This window comes from Cherax quadricarinatus, chromosome 68 (genome assembly GCF_038502225.1).
Source record: "Cherax quadricarinatus isolate ZL_2023a chromosome 68, ASM3850222v1, whole genome shotgun sequence".
NCBI lineage: Eukaryota > Metazoa > Arthropoda > Malacostraca > Decapoda > Parastacidae > Cherax > Cherax quadricarinatus.
Genome location: NC_091359.1, coordinates 13,889,334 through 13,909,031, shown reverse-complemented (window position 1 = coordinate 13,909,031; position 19,698 = coordinate 13,889,334). Strand labels below are relative to the sequence as shown.

At 38.9% G+C, this 19,698-nt stretch overlaps 1 protein-coding gene across 3 annotated transcripts in view; it reads right to left on the bottom strand.

Moving 5' to 3' along the window:
- mv (lysosomal-trafficking regulator mauve) overlaps positions 1-19,698 on the bottom strand; it is a 207,150-nt gene that overhangs the window by 40,208 nt on the left and 147,244 nt on the right. For all 3 annotated transcript variants that reach the window (XM_070099689.1, XM_070099691.1, XM_070099690.1), the window contains 6 exons: positions 15,766-15,885; positions 6,419-6,615; positions 5,391-5,531; positions 4,701-4,825; positions 2,760-2,981; positions 1,794-1,906 (listed from right to left, as the gene is read on the bottom strand). In XM_070099689.1, coding sequence (XP_069955790.1) covers positions 1,794-1,906; positions 2,760-2,981; positions 4,701-4,825; positions 5,391-5,531; positions 6,419-6,615; positions 15,766-15,885 — 918 coding nt within the window. The remainder of the gene's footprint in view (positions 1-1,793; positions 1,907-2,759; positions 2,982-4,700; positions 4,826-5,390; positions 5,532-6,418; positions 6,616-15,765; positions 15,886-19,698) is intronic.

Sequence of the window (19,698 nt, the reverse complement as noted above, 5' to 3'; positions counted from 1 at the left end):
CTATGGTTGCTTATTTCACAGCTGCACCCAATCAATAACTAGAAAAAACAATGCATTATAGCGAAATGTTTGGATGAATGAGCAGAAGCTTCCTCACTCGTCCAGAGGCACAGTCACACTGACTCAGGAACACATGAGCAACTGGCGGTGGATGTGTCTGATACGACCGATAAGCAAAATAACGGCAGATAACCAGAAGCCAAAAAAACGGCTGATAACTGAGTCGGCCAATAAGCAGAACAGCCAATAACCGAGGGTCCACTGTACATTTAATGCCTTTTGTGCATTCAAAAATTCTAGCTGAAATAGGCAGTGAAAATTCTGGTGTCAAATCAATCATATTAACCCTTTCAGGGTTTCGGACGTACTAGTACAGCTTATGCACCAGTGTCCATGACGTACTAGTACGCCTAAATTCTAGCGCCCTCAAATCTAGTAAGAGAAAGCTGGTAGGCCTACATATGAAAGAATGGGTCCATGTGGTCAGTGTGCGCAGTATAAAAAAAATCCTGCAGCACACAGTGCGTAATGAGAAAAAAAAACTTTGACCGTGTTTTTGGATTAAAACAGCAACTTTGCACTGTATTTTCATATGGTATTTATTGTTGTATTCTAGTTTTCCTGGTCTCATTTTATAGAATGGAAGACATATTATAGAAATTGAGATGATTTTGACTGGTTTTACAATGAAAAGTACCTTGAAATTGAGCTCAAAGTAGCACAAATGTTCAATTTTTACCAAAGTTCAAAAGTAAACAAATCATGCTAAGCGTCCAATACACATCAACTGGCGAGTCTAATATTCTTTCACAAGTGTGCCGATATTATTTATACCATTTCTACACTAATACAGTAGTCTGCGTAACAGTAAATCTTCTATTTTTTGTGAGAATAAAAATTCAAAGTGGAAAGCAAACGAATGTAAGAGGGGCATGGGGACGTGACTAATGAACAGAAGAAATGTTATTTTAGTGCCAGGAATGTCTTTCTTGTTTATTCTGGACCCTATTTGGAAATTGGCATCTTTTGAAATTTGTGTGAAATGGCAAAATTGCTAAATTCTGACCACTGTATTGGACAGTTGAAATCAGTAAATGAGTGGTTTCTTGTACTCATTCAATAGAAAAAATGGAGTTCTAGCAAAATAGTTATGATTTTTGTCGACTAGCACACTGGAATTGGCCGAAAATAGGGCTCAAAGTAGGCAAAATCGCCGATGCGTAAACATCGTCGAGACCGCTAACTTCGCGAGAGCATAATTCCATAAGTTTTCCGTAAAATTTCATACTTTTGGTGTCATTTTGATCGGGAAAAGATTCTCTATCTTTTCATAAGAATATATATATATATATATATATTTTTTTTTTGAAATTTGGGTGACCCTGAGAACAAGTCTGGGAGAGGGCCTGGGGACCCTGAAAGGGTTAATTAATTCAGCAAACATTTTAAGTGCTGCTGTTCAATATCTGACTGAGTGGAAAGAGGTTTTACAATTTACTGAGTGCTGAGAGCCATGGGCATCAGTCAGCATTCAGTTTTACTATTTTTAATGAACTGGTAGTTTAAAAATGAAATGTCTGATGGAAGATTACACTCTTTCTATCCTGTCTACTTTACTTACAGGTTTTTTCTTTAATTACTGTATAATTATGGGACCCCAGACTCTTAGGGTACACACAGTACCTTAAGAAATGGGAGGTAATGAGGCTTGAACTTTAAAACATAGCAATAAACAAATCAATTTTAAAAAATAAAAAGTTAAGAAGCTTTTAACATTAGTTATTACTTGTTACCTATTTTGTGACTGTATTCGGGCATGAGGTAACGAGCATGAATGTGAAGATGGCCTCTAGCAAGCCTCTTGCGGACTCTCATGGGTCCCTCAGTTTGGTCCAGCTGCCATGATCTAAGTACAAATAAAACAATGGTCGATTACAAGACTGTAATAATGTTGGAAGAACTACGAACAATATGTTTGGTAGAAGGACACAAGTACAACTAATGTGACATTTTACTGTGGCAATAACGGCTTGACAAAGTTCCTGGAGAGCGAAACGTTGCCACAATAAAATGTCACATTAATTGCACTTGTGTCCTTTTATCTAACAGAATACAAGACTGTAAAAATTGGAAAGGGCTTGCATGGCCAAAAAATTCATTGCAATAGGGTATAGGGTAAGGGATCAAGAGAATGCAACAAATTATGAAAACTAAATATATTTTATACCATATCAGCTATTCCAACTAATGTAGACTGACCCAAAGAATGAAATACATTAACCTTTATTAATTCAAAAGCTATCTTGCCACTTATGTGATAAAGATTTCAAATAAACATCGGTAAAACTTGAAGCCATTCTGTGACTTGCTTTATACAGTGGAACCTCGGTACTCGAACAGCTCTGTACTCGAACAATTTGGTATTCGAATTCTTTGTTCGGTAAACAAATCACTCGGTAGTCGATTGTTTGCTTGGCACTCGACCAAACAAACATGACCTGCCAGAACTTCACTGTAAACTATTTCATGTTTCTTCTCATTTTTTTTTTTATATTATTTTTATAAATAAGTCACCATGGGGCCTAAGAGGGTTAGTGATAACAGCCAACCAAACAGAAAATTTGTTGGGAAAAATTCGTCCCGTACTCAAACAGCCATCTGGAACCAATAAAGTTCAAGTGCCGAGGTTCTACCGTACTGCATACATCTTTTACTGTGTACTAAATGGATTGTTTGAAAGCACAAAATTTATTACTAGCCTTGGATAAGACTGTGGAACATGCCATGTAGCTCTTTCATGAGTCAGAACTTCAATAAGACCCCTCCATCGGTGAGTCAGATGGACGTGTCGACACTGTGAGTGCTTAATTCCTCCTAAGACAATTTTCCGCTCTACATTTTGACGATCAACCACCGTTCGGGAGAGACGACTACATTCTCTTGCTACAGCTTCAAAAATATGTGTATTCTTCGTTAGTAGTCTGGAAAACAGGTGAGAGATATTACATTTCAGAACTTCTCATATTTCAACATTAAAACATGAAATTCCCCTTACTGTAAATGCTGTACATAATAGGCACAAAGCATACTGCTGCTGGAGAACATGCAACAGAGAAATCTTGAGATGTAAAATGTATTTCAACAAACTTGGCAAATATTCTAATTAGTTATTAGCTGCATCTTTATCTACTAAACATTATTAACACAACATATTTACAGAAAGTCCTAGCAACCGCCCAGGGAGGTACTACCGTCCTGCCAAGTGAGTGTAAAACGGAAACCTGTAATTGTTTTACATGATGGTAGGATTGCTGGTGTCTCTTTTCTGTCTCATAAACATGCAAGATTTCAGGTACGTCTTGCTACTTCTACTTACACTTAGGTCACACTACATATACATGTACAAGGATATGTATACACACCCCTCTGGGTTTTCTTCTATTTTCTTTCTAGTTCTTGTTCTTGTTTATTTCCTCTTATCTCCATGGGGAAGAGGAACAGAATTCTTCCTCCGTAAGCCATGCGTGTTGTAAGAGGCGACTAAAATGCCGGGAGCAAGGGGCTAATAATCCCTTCTCCTGTAAAAATTACTAAATTTAAAAAGAGAAACTTTTGTTTTTCTTTTTGGGCCACCCTGCCTTGGTGGGATATGGCCGGTTTGTTGACAGAAAGAAAAAAGATTTACAGAAAGTCCTAGCAACCGCCCAGGGAGGTACTACTGTCCTGCCAAGTGAGTGTAAAACGGAAACCTGTAATTGTTTTACATGATGGTAGGATTGCTGGTGTCTTTTTTCTGTCTCATAAACATGCAAGATTTCAGGTAAGTCTTGCTACTTCTGCTTACACTTAGGTCACACTACACATACATGTGCAAGCGTATATATACACACCCCTCTGGGTTTTATTCTATTTTCTTTCTAGTTCTTGTTTATTTCCTTTATCTCCATAGGAAGTCGAACAGAATTTTTCCTCTGTAAGCCATGCGTGTTGTAAGAGGCGACTAAAATGCCAGGAGCAAGGGCCTAGTAACCCCTTCTCCTGTACAAATTACTAAATTTAAAAAGAGAAACTTTCGTTTTTCTTTTTGGGCTGCCCTGCCTTGGTGGGATACGGTCGGTTTGTTGAAAAAAAAAAAAAAATTACAAAGTGCATAACCCAGGAGTGTCATTCAGCACTACTACAGTAAATAGCATCTTAACCTAGGGAATGAGGAAGACTTGAACCCACAGCAAGCCTGTCCTAAAACTAGCAGTATTGACTGCTAGTTTAAGGAATGACTTGCCCATTCCCTCAGCTATTTACAATTGTGATATTACAATTTTTGCGAGTTAATAGCATACCTCAAGCCGGTGCATTTGAAAGACAAATGAAGTCAATTTATTCACAATAAAATACTCAGTATGTATACACTTGTATATTATGTATGAATGCATAGAAATTTTAGTTTATAAAACTTCTTGTGAGGTTCATAGTTTGTACAGCATTTTGGCAAATTCTAAAGTTAGTATATAAAACAAAGATTAATTCAAGATCACCTGTATATACATTTATCTGAGAACTTTCAATTAATAAGGTACAACAAAAACTTAGTAGTAAGGAAGTGAAAAAAAAAAATCAACTCTGAATTGCAATGTTAGTTCATTCTCTACAAAGCATTACTAAATATGCAAATTTAAAAAAAAAAAGTTAAAACTGCAAACCTTTTATCCTGTTTATTGCAGCGGTCTACAACAAGGATAGCAATCTTTGAGGATTCCTCTTGCCACTGCTTCTTTTCCTCACTGACAACACTCCATTCCTTCATGGCCCCATGGGGAGGGTATAACTGAAAATTAAAGATTTACTGATGCGAAAGAGCCATCACTTGCAATATTTCAGTTTCAGTCAGAATGTTGTCAAACAATTCTAAAAACGACTGAGTAATATCTGACAAAAAAAGAACAATCCATTGAGCATTGCTAATTTCTTGAAATATGAATTTTGTTTAAGCAAAGACACACAAGGATTAATGACTAACTACCCAACAAAAAGCTAAACAATATTTTAATATAATTCTTTTTTTTTTTTTTAAACAAGTCGGCCATCTCCCACTGAGGCAGGGTGACCCAAAAAGAAAGAAAATCCCCAAAAACAAAATACTTCCTTTATCATCATTCAACACTTTCACCACACTCACACACAATCACTGTTTTTGCAGAGGTGCTCAGAATACAACAGTTTAGAAGCATATACGTATAAAGATACACAACATATCCCTCCAAACTGCCAATATCCCAAACCCCTCCTTTAAAGTGTAGGCATTGTACTTCCCATTTCCATTTCATTGGTTACTTAAATAATTATGAAATTTTACATAATCTGAAAGAGATTAATATACAGGTTATATTTACCTCAGGGGGTGGCAGAACTTGAATGGAACTTTCTTCTAGTATCTGCAAGACTGTCTCGCAGCTTTTGATGGCGGATTCATCTAATTTGTTCTCATTTTGGTAGCGGAGCTCGTGTACGAAGATTCCCACTTTGTATAACAACTGAAATGAGAAAAAAATGTTGATATACTGAGTGCTTTCTAAATCACAGGAGTGGTGAAGGCAGGTATTATAGGCAGTGGAAATGTTGCAGTGGCAACATTTCCACTGCAGAACTTATGGAACTGTGTTACCATTGGGCTCAAACACAGTGCCTGGTGGAAAAATGGCATCCTAACATTAATGTTGTGAATAGGAGCATCAATCTGTTCAATGCCAATGTTGTTGACTACTTTACAAATATTTTGAAAAGTCGTCAAAAGTAGACAACATTGGACAGCTTCTTTACCAAAGAAAAAAAATAAAGTGCTAGTGAATCCCCATCATCTTCAAGTGCTACGGCACAGAGACAAAAAAAGAGAAAATACACCAGATGGGCAGTTACCTGATGTTTCTATGGAAGGTGACAACCTTTCCAAACAATAACATCTCTCCACTTTCCTCTTAGGGCATCAGCACTCCTCAGTAAAGTGCAGTTAAATTTTCATTTTTTCATGTATTTATGGTTTTTATAGTTTCCATGAATAATTTCATGAATGTAAATATTATTATACAGGTTTTATAATTGGTAATTTTTTGGGGTCTGGAATGGATTAATCCAATGTACATTATTTCTCATGGGAAAAATTGATTCAGTATTCAATATTCGAACAGCTTCCTAGAATGGATTAAGTTTGAATATTGAGGTACCATTTTATTATTATCCTGGTCTGCCTCTTATGTTACAACATGGGTGTCTGTGGGGAAACAAGATTCGCTTAACATAGTCATCATTTAATGAACCTTTTGTCCAATATCTACCTGCATCATTGAGCAGGGGTCAACCATGCAATGTTCTATTTATGATTTGTAAACAAAATTAACAAACACTGTATTACCAACTGATTCACCTGAGGGTTTGCTTTCGAAGTGTAAGAAATAATTGCTTGCACTTTATGGTGGGAGGCTAAAGCTTGAGCAGCACGAATGCGTGTGTGAATGTGAGTTCTGGGCGATGTTACTAATGCCAGCAAATGATTGAGATGCATCCGTAGGATATCTTGGCAGCCCCATACCAAACGCTCCCAGCCACATTTCTCTCCATTACCTGTTGAACACAGAATGCCGTTTCAGTTTGTAACCCATTTAAATACAGTTACTGTAACAGTAACAGTGTTTGAGAAATCTAAAGCTGAATATAATCATGAAATCTAATTGAAAACACACTGAAGGCAACAACAAACAAGTGACAGCAAACAAATACACTAGAGTAATGACCTAGAGTAAACTGACTGTACAAGAACACAAATGACAAAGACCAGAGACTGATCTTACCTTCAGAGGTGTCTCCCATCTGTTCATATGACAAGGTGCTTTGAATATCTATACCAAGAGAAGTGCCTCACTGTGGCACTAAGGTTGATCAGGCATGAAGACCAGGTTAGGTCTTATGCTTGAGTCTTTCTTAAGGGGTTTTTACCTCTTAATGAAAATAAAAGTTACTGCCCTTTTCTGCACTCTCTCCAGTTTATCTTTAGTCTTTCATGTAATTTAGGGACCAAAATTGAACACATGCTCAAAGTACAGACTGACAAGTGCATCAGTGTTTTCATATGTTTCAATTGTTACATATCTGAAGCTCACCAAACTAGAATACTCTCAAAGAATAATTATTTCTTCTTTCTTCTTTCAATGTACCAGCTGTATCCCACTGAGGCAGGGTGGCCCAAAAAGAAAAACAAAAGTTTCTTATTTTAAGTTTAGTAATGTACACAGGAGAAGGGGTTACTAGCCCCTTGCTCCCAGCATTTTATTCACCTCTTATGACACGCATGGAGAATAATTATTTTTCATTATCAAATAATAGCCATTTATTTTTAAATTATGTTATCTCCACAAACACAAAGCAAAATTAACAATGAAGGTTTTTTCATTTACAGATAGTATCCAGATGAACAAATATGTCTGTGACTGGTTTTGAGGGTTTTTCTACTTTTGCAACCTGGCCTGAGGTCAGAGTTCCAGAATAAGTGCCTGGTTAACAGTCTGCTGATGCTACAGGCCTGATGCATGATGGACACCTTTTTTTTTTTTTTTTTTTTTTTTTCAACAAGTCGGCCGTCTCCCACCGAGGCAGGGTGACCCAAAAAAGAAAGAAAATCCCCAAAAAGAAAATACTTTCATCATCATTCAACACTTTCACCACACTCGCACATTATCACTGTTTTTGCAGAGGTGCTCAGAATACAACAGTCTAGAAGCATAAACATATAAAGATACACAACATATCCCTCCAAACTGCCAATATCCCAAACCCCTCCTTTAAAGTGCAGGCATTGTACTTCCCATTTCCAGGACTCAAGTCCGACTATATGAAAATAACCGGTTTCCCTGAATCCCTTCACTAAATATTACCCTGCTCACACTCCAACAGATCGTCAGGTCCCAAGTACCATTCGTCTCCATTCACTCCTATCTAACACGCTCACGCACGCTTGCTGGAAGTCCAAGCCCCTTACCCACAAAACCTCCTTTACCCCCTCTCTCCAACCCTTTCGAGGACGACCCCTACCCCGCCTTCCTTCCCCTATAGATTTATATGCTTTCCATGTCATTCTACTGTGATCCATTCTCTCTAAATGACCAAACCACCTCAACAACCCCTCTTCTGCCCTCTGACTAATACTTTTATTAACTCCACACCTTCTCCTAATTTCCACACTCCGAATTTTCTGCATAATATTTACACCACACATTGCCCTTAAACAGGACATCTCCGCTGCCTCCAACCGTCTCCTCGCTGCTGCATTTACCACCCAAGCTTCACACCCATATAAGAGTGTTGGTACTACTATACTTTCATACATTCCCTTCTTTGCCTCCATAGATAACGTTTTTTGACTCCACATATACCTCAACGCACCACTCACCTTTTTTCCCTCATCAATTCTATGATTAACCTCATCCTTCATAAATCCATCCGCCGACACGTCAACTCCCAAGTATCTGAAAACATTCACTTCTTCCATACTCCTCCTCCCCAATTTGATATCCAATTTTTCTTTATCTAAATCATTTGACACCCTCATCACCTTACTCTTTTCTATGTTCACTTTCAACTTTCTACCTTTACACACATTCCCAAACTCATCCACTAACCTTTGCAATTTTTCTTTAGAATCTCCCATAAGCACAGTATCATCAGCAAAAAGTAACTGTGTCAATTCCCATTTTGAATTTGATTCCCCATAATTTAATCCCACCCCTCTCCCAAACACCCTAGCATTTACTTCCTTTACAACCCCATCTATAAATATATTAAACAACCATGGTGACATTACACATCCCTGTCTAAGACCTACTTTTACCGGGAAGTAGTCTCCCTCTCTTCTACACACCCTAACCTGAGCCTCACTATCCTCAATAAAAACTCTTTACAGCATTTAATAACTTACCACCTATTCCATATACTTGCAACATCTGCCACATTGCTCCTCTATCCACTCTATCATATGCCTTTTCTAAATCCATAAATGCAATAAAAACTTCCCTATCTTTATCTAAATACTGTTCACATATATGCTTCAATGTAAACACCTGATCTACACATCCCCTACCCACTCTAAAACCTCCTTGCTCATCCGCAATCCTACATTCTGTCTTACCTCTAATTCTTTCAATTATAACCCTACCGTACACTTTTCCTGGTATACTCAGTAAGCTTATTCCTCTATAATTTTTACAGTCTCTTTTGTCCCCTTTCCCTTTATATAAAGGGACTATACATGCTCTCTGCCAATCCCTAGGTACCTTCCCCTCTTTCATACATTTATTAAACAAAAGTACCAACCACTCCAACACTATATCCCCCCCTGCTTTTAACATTTCTGTCATGATCCCATCAGTTCCAGCTGCTTTACCCCCTTTCATTTTACGTAATGCCTCACGTACCTCCCCCACACTTACATTCTGCTCTTCTTCACTCCTAAAAGATGGTATACCTCCCTGACCAGTGCATGAAATTACTGCCTCTGTTTCTTCCTTAACATTTAAAAGTTCCTCAAAATATTCTCGCCATCTTCCCAATACCTCCATCTCCCCATCTACTAACTCCCCTACTCTGTTTTTAACTGACAAATCCATATTTTCCCTAGGCTTTCTTAACTTGTTTAACTCACTCCAAAATTTTTTCTTATTTTCATTAAAATTTCTTGACAGTGCCTCTCCCACTCTATCATCTGCTCTCCTTTTGCACTCTCTCACCACTCTCTTTACCTTTCTTTTACTCTCCATATACTCTGCTCTTCTTATAACACTTCTGCTTTGTAAAAACCTCTCATAAGCTACCTTTTTCTCTTTTATCACACCCTTTACTTCATCATTCCACCAATCACTCCTCTTTCCTCCTGCCCCCACCCTCCTATAACCACAAACTTCTGCCCCACATTCTAATACTGCATTTTTAAAACTATTCCAACCCTCTTCAACCCCCCCACTACTCATCTTTGCACTAGCCCACCTTTCTGCCAATAGTCGCTTATATCTCACCCGAACTTCCTCCTCCCTTAGTTTATACACTTTCACCTCCCTCTTACTTGTTGTTGCCACCTTCCTCTTTTCCCATCTACCTCTTACTCTAACTGTAGCTACAACTAAATAATGATCCGATATATCAGTTGCCCCTCTATAAACATGTACATCCTGGAGCCTACTCATCAACCTTTTATCCACCAATACATAATCTAATAAACTACTTTCATTACGTGCTACATCATACCTTGTATATTTATTTATCCTCTTTTTCATAAAATATGTATTACTTATTACCAAATTTCTTTCTACACATAGCTCAATTAAAGGCTCCCCATTTACATTTACCCCTGGCACCCCAAATTTACCTACTACTCCCTCCATAACATTTTTACCCACTTTAGCATTAAAATCCCCAACCACCATTACTCTCACACTTGATTCAAAACTCCCCACGCATTCACTCAACATTTCCCAAAATCTCTCTCTCTCCTCTACACTTCTCTCTTCTCCAGGTGCATACACGCTTATTATAACCCACTTTTCACATCCAATCTTTATTTTACTCCACATAATCCTTGAATTAATACATTTATAGTCCCTCTTTTCCTGCCATAGCTTATCCTTCAACATTATTGCTACTCCTTCTTTAGCTCTAACTCTATTTGAAACCCCTGACCTAATCCCATTTATTCCTCTCCACTGAAACTCTCCCACCCCCTTCAGCTTTGTTTCACTTAAAGCCAGGACATCCAGCTTCTTCTCATTCATAACATCCACAATCATCTCTTTCTTATCATCTGCACAACATCCACGCACATTCAGACTTCCCACTTTGACAATTTTCTTCTTCTTATTCTTTTTAGTAATCTTTACAGGAAAAGGGGTTACTAGCCCATTGTTCCCGGCATTTTAGTTGACTTTTACAACACGCATGGCTTACGGAGGAAAGATTCTTATTCCACTTCCCCATGGATATAAAAGGAAAATTAATAAGACCAAGAACTATTAAGATAAAATCAAAGAAAACTCAGATGAGTGTGTATAAATAAATGTGTACATGTATGTGTAGTGTGACCTAAGTGTAAGTAGAAGTAGCAAGACATGCCTGTAATCTTGCATATTTATGAGACAGACAAAAGACATCAGCAATCCTACCATCATGTAAAACAATCACAGGCTTCGTTTTACACTCACTTGGCAGGACGGTAGTACCTCCCTGGGTGGTTGCTGTCTACCAACCTACTACCACCTATTGTAGGAAATTCATCAATTCTTCTTTCAACAAACTGGCCGTATCCCACCGAAGCAGGGTGGCCCAAGAAAAAACAAAAAAGTTCCACTTTTTAACTTTAGTAATGTATACAGGAGAAGGGGTTACTAGCCCCTTGCTCCCGGCAGTTTAGTCACCTCTTATGACACGCATGGCTTATGGCAGAATAATTCTATTCCACTTCCCCATGGAGATAAGAGGAAATAAACAAGAACAAGAACTAGTGTGTGTAAAGGTAGAAAGTTGAAAGTGAATATAGAAAAGAGTAAGGTGATGAGGGTATCAAATGATTTAGATAAAGAAAACTTGGATATCAAATTGGAGAGGAGGAGTATGGAAGAAGTGAATGTTTTCAGATATTTGGGAGTTGATGTGTCAGTGGATGGATTTATGAAGGATGAGGTTAATCATAGAATTGATGAAGGAAAAAAAGGCGAGTGGTGCGTTGAGGTATATATGGAGACAAAAAACATTATCTATGGAAGCAAAGAAGGGAATGTATGAAAGTATAGTAGTACCAACACTCTTATGTGGGTGTGAAGCTTGGGTTGTAAATGCTGCAGCGAGGAGGTGGTTGGAGGCAGTGGAGATGTCCTGTTTAAGGGCAATGTGTGGTGTGAATATTATGCAGAAAATTCGGAGTGTGGAAATTAGGAGAAGGTGTGGAGTTAATAAAAGTATCAGTCAGAGGGCTGAAGAGGGGTTGTTGAGGAGGTTTGGTCATTTAGAGAGAATGGATCAAGATAGAATGACATGGAGAGCGTATAAGTCTGTAGGGGAAGGAAGGCGGGGTAGGGGTCATCCTTGAAAAGGTTGGAGGGAGGGGGTAAAGGAGGTTTTGTGGGCGAGGGGCTTGGACTTCCAGCAAGCGTGTGTGAGTGTTTTTAATAGGAGTGAATGGAGACAAATGGTATTTGGGACCTGATGAGCTGTTGGAGTGTGAGCAGGGTAATATTTAGTGAAGGGATTCAGGGAAACCGGATATTTTTACATAGCCGGACTTGAGTCCTGGAAATGGGAAGTACAATGCCTGCACTTTAACCCTTTGAGGGTCGACAGGCCCTCTCCGAAACTCGTTCTCAGGGTCGGCCAAATTAAAAAAAAAAAAAAAATTATTTTCTCTTATGAAAAGATAGAGAATCTTTTCCCGATCATAAAGACACCAAAAGTTTGAAATTTGATAGAAAACTTACGGAATTATGCTCTCGCAAAGTTAGCGGTCTTGGCGATGTTTACGCATCGGCGATTTTGCCCACTTTGAGCCCCATTTTCGGCCAATTTCACTGTACTAGTAGACAAAAAACATGAATATTTCGCTAGAACTCCATTTTTTCTATCGAATGGGTGCAAGAAACCACCCATTTATGAAATTCAACTATCCAGTACAGTGGTCAGAATTTAGCAATTTTGCCAATTTCACACAAATTTCAAAAGATGTCAATTTCCGAATAGGGTCCAGAATAAACAAGAAAGACATTCCTGGCACTAAAATGACATTTCCTGTAGTCATTAGTCACGTCTCAAGGCCCCTCTTATATTCTTTTGCTTTCCACTTTGAATTTTTATTCTCACAAAAAATATAAGATTTACTGTTATGCAGACTACTGCATTAGTGTAAAAAATGGTATAAATATTATTGGTGCACTTGTGAAAGAATATTAGACTCGCCAGTTGACGTGTATTGCACACTTGGCACGATTTGTTTACTTTTGAAGTTTGGTAAAAATCGAACATTTCTGCTACTTTGAGCTCAATTTCAAGGCACCTTTCATTGTAAAACCAGTCAAAATCATCACAATTTCTGTAATATGTCTTCCATTCTATAAAATGAGACCAAGAAAACTAGAATACAACAATAAATACCATACGAAAATACACTGCAAAGTCGCTGATTTATTCCAAAAAAATGGTCAAAGTTTTTTTTTTCTCATTATGCACTGTGTGCTGCAGGATTTTTTTTAGACTGTGCACACTGACCAAATAGACCCATTCTTTCATATGAAGGCCTACCAGCTTTCTCCCACTAGATTTGAGGCCGCTAGAATTTATGCATACTAGTACGTTAAAAACTCCTACGCGTAAGACGTACTAGTACGACCAAAACCCTCAAAGGGTTAAAGGAGGGGTTTGGGATATTGGCAGTTTGGAGGGATATTTTGTGTATCTTTATCGTATATGCTTCTAAACTGTTGTATTCTGAGCACCTCTGCAAAAACAGTGATTATGTGCAAGTGAGGTGAAAGTGTTGAATGATGATGAAAGTATTTTCTTTCTGGGGATTTTCTTTATTTTTTGGGTCACCCTGCCTCAGTGGGAGACGGCCGACTTGTTGAAAAAAAAAATATATATATATGCTAGTTCATCCAAGTGTAGTGTGACCTAAATATAAGCAGAAGTAGCAAGATGTACCTGAAATCTTGCATGTTTATGAGATAGAAAATAGACACCAGCTATCCTACCATCATGTAAAACAATTACAGGCTTCTGTTTTATGCTCATTTGGCAGGAAGGTAGTACGTACTTCTCTGGGTGGTTGCTGTCTACCAACCTACTACCTAAAAAATCCGTCAATTATGGTGGTTAATAAGCTAGTCTCATTTGTTATTGGAAGTAACCTGACAAATAGCTCCACCAACTAAGAATAACTGTAAGTTACCACATGCAAAATTCAGAGAGAGCTCTCAATCTGTCAATCTTTAAAGTGTCTGGGCCTGGAGCAGATCCTATCTTGATTGATCTGGTATTTGCAGGAGGTAGCTAGGATGGATTTCATCCATTGCATGAGGCAATCCAGTTCAACTGAATCTGGATATTGGAAAACGTGATATGCAGTACAGTGGACCCTCAACCAGCGATATTAATCCGTTCCTGAGAGCTCATCGTTAATCGAAATTATCGTTAGTCGAGTTAATTTTCCCCATAAGAAATAATGGAAATCAAATTAATCCGTGCAAGACACCCAAAAGTATTGAAAATTTTTTTTTTACCACATGAAATATTAATTTTAATACACACAAACTGAAGACATGCACAGTTACATGACACTTACCTTCATTGAAGATCTGGTGATGATTGATGGGATGGGAGGAGGAGAGAGTGTTGATGGTGTTAATGTTTAGAAGGGGAATCCCCTTCCATTAGGACTTGAGGTGGCAAGTCCTTTTTCGGAGTTACTTCCCTTCTTCTTTTAATGCCACTAGGACCAGCTTGAGAGTCACTGGACCTCTGTCGCACAACATATCTGTCCATAGAGGCCTGTACCTCCCGTTCCTTTATGACATTCCTAAAGTGTTTCACAGCATTGTCAGTGTCACAATTAAACACTTGTTCAGGTTTCAATTCTTCACTGTCTATGTACTCCTTGAATTCCTGCACATATTTTTCAGCTGCTTTTTGGTCCAAACTGGCAGCCTCACCATGCCTCATCACACTATGTATGCCACTATGATTCTTAAATCTCTCAAACCAACCTTTGCTGGCCTTAAATTCACTCACATCACCACTACTTGCTGGCATTTTTCTAATTAAATCCTCATGCAACTTCCTAGCCTTTTCACATATGATCGCTTGAGAGATGCTATCTCCTGCTATCTGTTTTTCGTTTATCCACACCAATAACAGTCTCTCAACATCTTCTATCACTTGCGATCTCAGTTTCGAAAACAGTTGCACCTTTGGCAAGAACAGCTTCCTTGATTGCCGTTTTCTTGGCCACAATAGTAGCGATGGTTGATTGAGGTTTTGTGTACAACCTGGCCAGCTCGGAGACACACACTCCACTTTCATATTTAGCAATGATCTCTTTCTTCATATCCATAGTAATTCTCCCCCTTTTTGCTGTAGGGTTGGCACTAGAAGCTTTCTTGGGGCCCATGGTGACTTATTTTGCAGGTGCAATCACTAAAAAGGCTGTGATAATATGAAATGTTCCGATTGTATGCTTGGAAGCGACCGCGGTGGCTGGCTGGCTTGTAAACACTGGCCAGAAGTGGACGCGTCTCAGACAGAACGAATAGTGTTGGTCGAGTTTTTTAGCGCTAGTCGAGGCAAAATTTTTGTGTTAAAATGTATCGCTGGTCGGATTTATCGTTAATTGATGCCATCATTGGTCAAGGGTCCACTGTACTTTAAATGTGTAAGAATGTTAGAATCTGACTTTACTCTTAACCCTAAAAATCAAACTAGCAAAAAAACAACAGATGTTGCAAAACCCAAAACCTAAACTGGTAATTAAACAAACAGATGACCTAAAACCCAAACCAGATACAAAACACATGCGACTTAAAATCCAAACCAGAAACAAAACAGATGTGGCCTTAAACATAAAAACCAAAACATCAAAGAAACAACAAACAGATATGACCTAAAGCATAAAACCCAAATTGTTACATAAGCAACAGAGGTGACCTTAAACCCAAAACACAAACAAGTAAAGAAAAAACAAACAGAAGTGACCTTTTCGCTGAATAATGATGTCAGCTGCACAGAGGAGAAGCTCCAGCAAGAACAAACTGAAAGTCTCTGGAGCACTGGCAGAGGGCAGGGCACTTGCTACTGCTTCAACTGATGACCAGGCTGCAATGTAAGGAAAAATTAAAAGTTATTTAACCCTTTCAGGGTCCGTCCCGTAGATCTACGGCTTCACGTTGAGTGTCCAAACCGTAGATCTACGCCAAAATTCTAGCGCCGCCAAATTTAGCGCGAAAACGCTCATAGGCCTACATGTGAGAGAACGGGTCTGCGTGGTGGGTGTGTGCCATAAACAAAAAATCTAGGCGCCCGCATAGCATTGTGGGAACGCTGGCTCAGTTACCCTTGATCACCATGCCTCGTCGCAAGTCAGCTCTCACTCCCCGGAAAATTGGGACTCTCCTCTTCCTATCTGATAGTTCTGACACTGATGGAAGTGGAAATGAAGACGAATTCTACGGCTTTGATCAGTTAGTGACCGAAAAGAATGACCAAGATATCGATAATAGTGCAGAAAACCCTGATGATCCTCAACCTTCTACCTCTGGTGTGGGCACTCGTGACTCACAGTCAGTTGTTCCTCAACGCAAGAGAAAACTAATATTTACGCGTGGCCAGGCCTCTGACTTCAGTAATGATGATGATAGTGACGTGGATTGTGATTTTATTGCGCTCGACGATCATTCGAGTAGTGATAGTGAGGAATCATATTCACCAGTGAAGCGTCGGTATGTTCGCCGCCGCATGCGCTCGGGTAGTGTACCCTATGCTGTGCCCAGGGGACGGAGTACATCCCGGAGTACATCCCGTGGCCTTACACCAGTTTTAGGTAGTGATAGTGAGGATGATGTGGCTACACTTGGCATGGATAGACCACAGGCATCAGTGGATGGTGTTAGTGGTGATGGTAGTGGCACCACCATGCGTGACTCACCAGGCCACGCTGGGACCCACGCTGCTGACTCGTCAGTTCAAAGACAAAGCGGAGCGCCAGCCACCAGCCCACCACAACCACAACCACCCGCACAACCAGCCTATGATGTTCAGTATCCACCAGCAAACCGTATGTGGGATTGGCAGCAAAATCCCAATTTTGTTCCCAAGCCTCACCACTTTGATGACTCTCAAAGTGGAATTCTACCTACTTGTCCCCTTGGAACCACGGCCAATGAACTGGAATTCTTTGAATTATTCTTTGACCAGCCATTGATGGAAATTATTGTCAGGGAAAGTAATAAGTATTTTGAGTACACCATGGCAAATACGATCTTATCACCACAGTCAAGACTACACAGGTGGAAAGAGACGACTGTTGCAGAAATGTATTTGCTTTTTGCAACAATAATGCTTATGCCTCACATCTATAAGCATAATATAAAAGCATACTGGTCCACAGATTGGCTAATTTCTACCCCGGTCTTCAGTGAAATCATACCAGTGAACAGGTTTATCTTACTCTTACGTATGTTGCACTTCTCTGACAAAATCAGGCCTGACAGAAGTGACAGGTTATACAAGATTAGAAATGTTTTCATGTATCTCAAACAAAAGTTCAGCATATACTTTTATCCATTCAAGAATCTTGTAATTGACGAGTCTTTGATTTTCTTCAAAGGTAGACTGTCATTCAAGCAGTATATACCGAGCAAGAGGAAACGCTTTGGTATAAAACTGTTTGTACTCTGTGATTGTGACAGTGGCCTGGTGTTGGATATTGTTGTATACACGGGTAGTAAAACATTGAAAGATACCAAGATGTTATTGGGTATCTCAGGTGACGTAGTGAGAAACATGATGGCACCTTATCTTGGTAAGGGGCATACATTATATACCGATAACTGGTACACAAGCCCATTACTCAGTGATTTCATGAGAGTGAACAAGACAGATGTGTGTGGCACAGTGCGTTCTAATCGTAAACATATGCCCAGGCTCAACGCAGGTGCTCGTGGTGATGATGTGCAGGTGTTTACTGCCAATGACATCATGGCATTACGGTGGCATGACAAACGAGATGTCACATTGTTGACAACCATTCACCGTAATGAAATGCAAGACAGTGGCAAAGTTGATCGAGTGACTAATGAACGTATTCGAAAACCAGTGACAGTAATTGATTATACACAAAACATGCGCTTGGTTGACAAATGTGACATGCAGATTGGTTTTGTTGACTGTGTTCGTAAGAGTTACAAGTGGTACATGAAACTTTTCTTCCATCTCATGGACATTTCAATGCTCAATGCATATAATATGTACCAAATAAAGACTGGCAACAGACCACCGTATGGTGAATTTTGTTTGTCTGTTGTCAGACAACTCATAATGAAGTACCAGGTAAGAACACCTGCTATACAACACGGTCCTCGAATTTCTCAGGATATACCCAAGCGTTTGAGGAGGGAAGGTGATCATTTCATAATACAACTTCCTTCAACTCAGAAGAAATTTGCTCAGAAGAGATGCATCGTCTGTGCACAAACAAAACGACGGCAACAAAGATGCAAAGACACTCGGTTTATGTGCGAGGAATGTAAGGTGCCTTTGTGCATGGTGCCTTGTTTCAAGGAGTTCCACAAGCTCCAGCAGTTCTAAAACCATGTCCAGTGATTGTAAATATGTAAATATATGATAGAACATTAGTATTATACAAGATTTGTGCATGTTTATTGTAATAAACAACAGTGGTAAACAATAATATGATAATAACTTTAGTGCGGTTATTGTGTTCAATACAGTGAGTTTATATATATACATTATATACAGTATTGGTCTCTCAGGCCCCAAATGTTAGTAGGAATAGAAAAAAATTGGAAAAGAAAAGAAAAAACAATAAAAACCGCAAAATAATGTAATGCGCGTATGTGGAATTCATCAATGTTGCCGCCACCACATCATTTTTGACAAACTTCTTGGCACTGTATCTCGGTAAGTACTGATCAGAATTTTTTTTTTTTGTCTTATTACCTTCACAAAAATATGCTCTTTAATTCTGTAAGAAAAAATAATTTTTTTTTTTTTCAAAATTTCTTGGACACTGGAGCACCACTTCAGATTTTGGCCTTGGACCCTGAAGAGGTTAAAGGATATACTGTATTAATATCAACAATTAAATCTTTTAATTATTGTTGCACTCATAAGGAAATGTTCAATATTAAGGGTTAAACTGTGCTTAGAGAATGGAAAGTAATCAGGTTTAATTTGAGACAAAAAAAGGATAGTTCTAATTTCAGATCAAGAGTCCTTCACTAGCATCAAGCCACAAGCATTTAAAAACTGAACTGTAATTTTCATACACTTATGGAAATGTAAGTGTTTATGGCTGTGATCAGACAAGCAGTTAAAGAAGACATGTATAACAAAAGAAAACCTTTTATTTTATGACATTTCATCTACAAGGACCTGGGAGTAAGCATAGTGCCTATCATATTGTCAGAGGCTCACATCAACTGAATAACCTCTGTTACCAATGCTGGCCTGGCAAATCTGAGAGTGGCATTCCGAAATCTCAACAATGAGTCATTCAGGATGCTGTATACAACATATGTCAGGTCCATCTTGGAGTATGCTGCACCAGAATGAAACCCATGCCTGAGGAAGTATGTTATAAAACTGGAGAAAGTGCAGAAGCATGCAACAAGACTAGTTCCAGAGCTAAGGGGTAGGAGTTACAAGAAAAGGCTAAAAGAACGGAATCTAACAATCCTGCAAGACAGAAGGACCAGGGGAAGGCATTACATACAAAATACTCAAAGAGAAATTGATAGGGCAGATAGGTTGTTTGTTAAGTAGAAAATAGGTACTCGAGGGCACAGCTGGAAGCTAACAACACAGATAAGTCATAGGGATGTCAGGCAGTATTTTTTCAGTCTCAAGATGGCCATGAAGTGGAATGATTTCAATGAGGAAATGACAGAG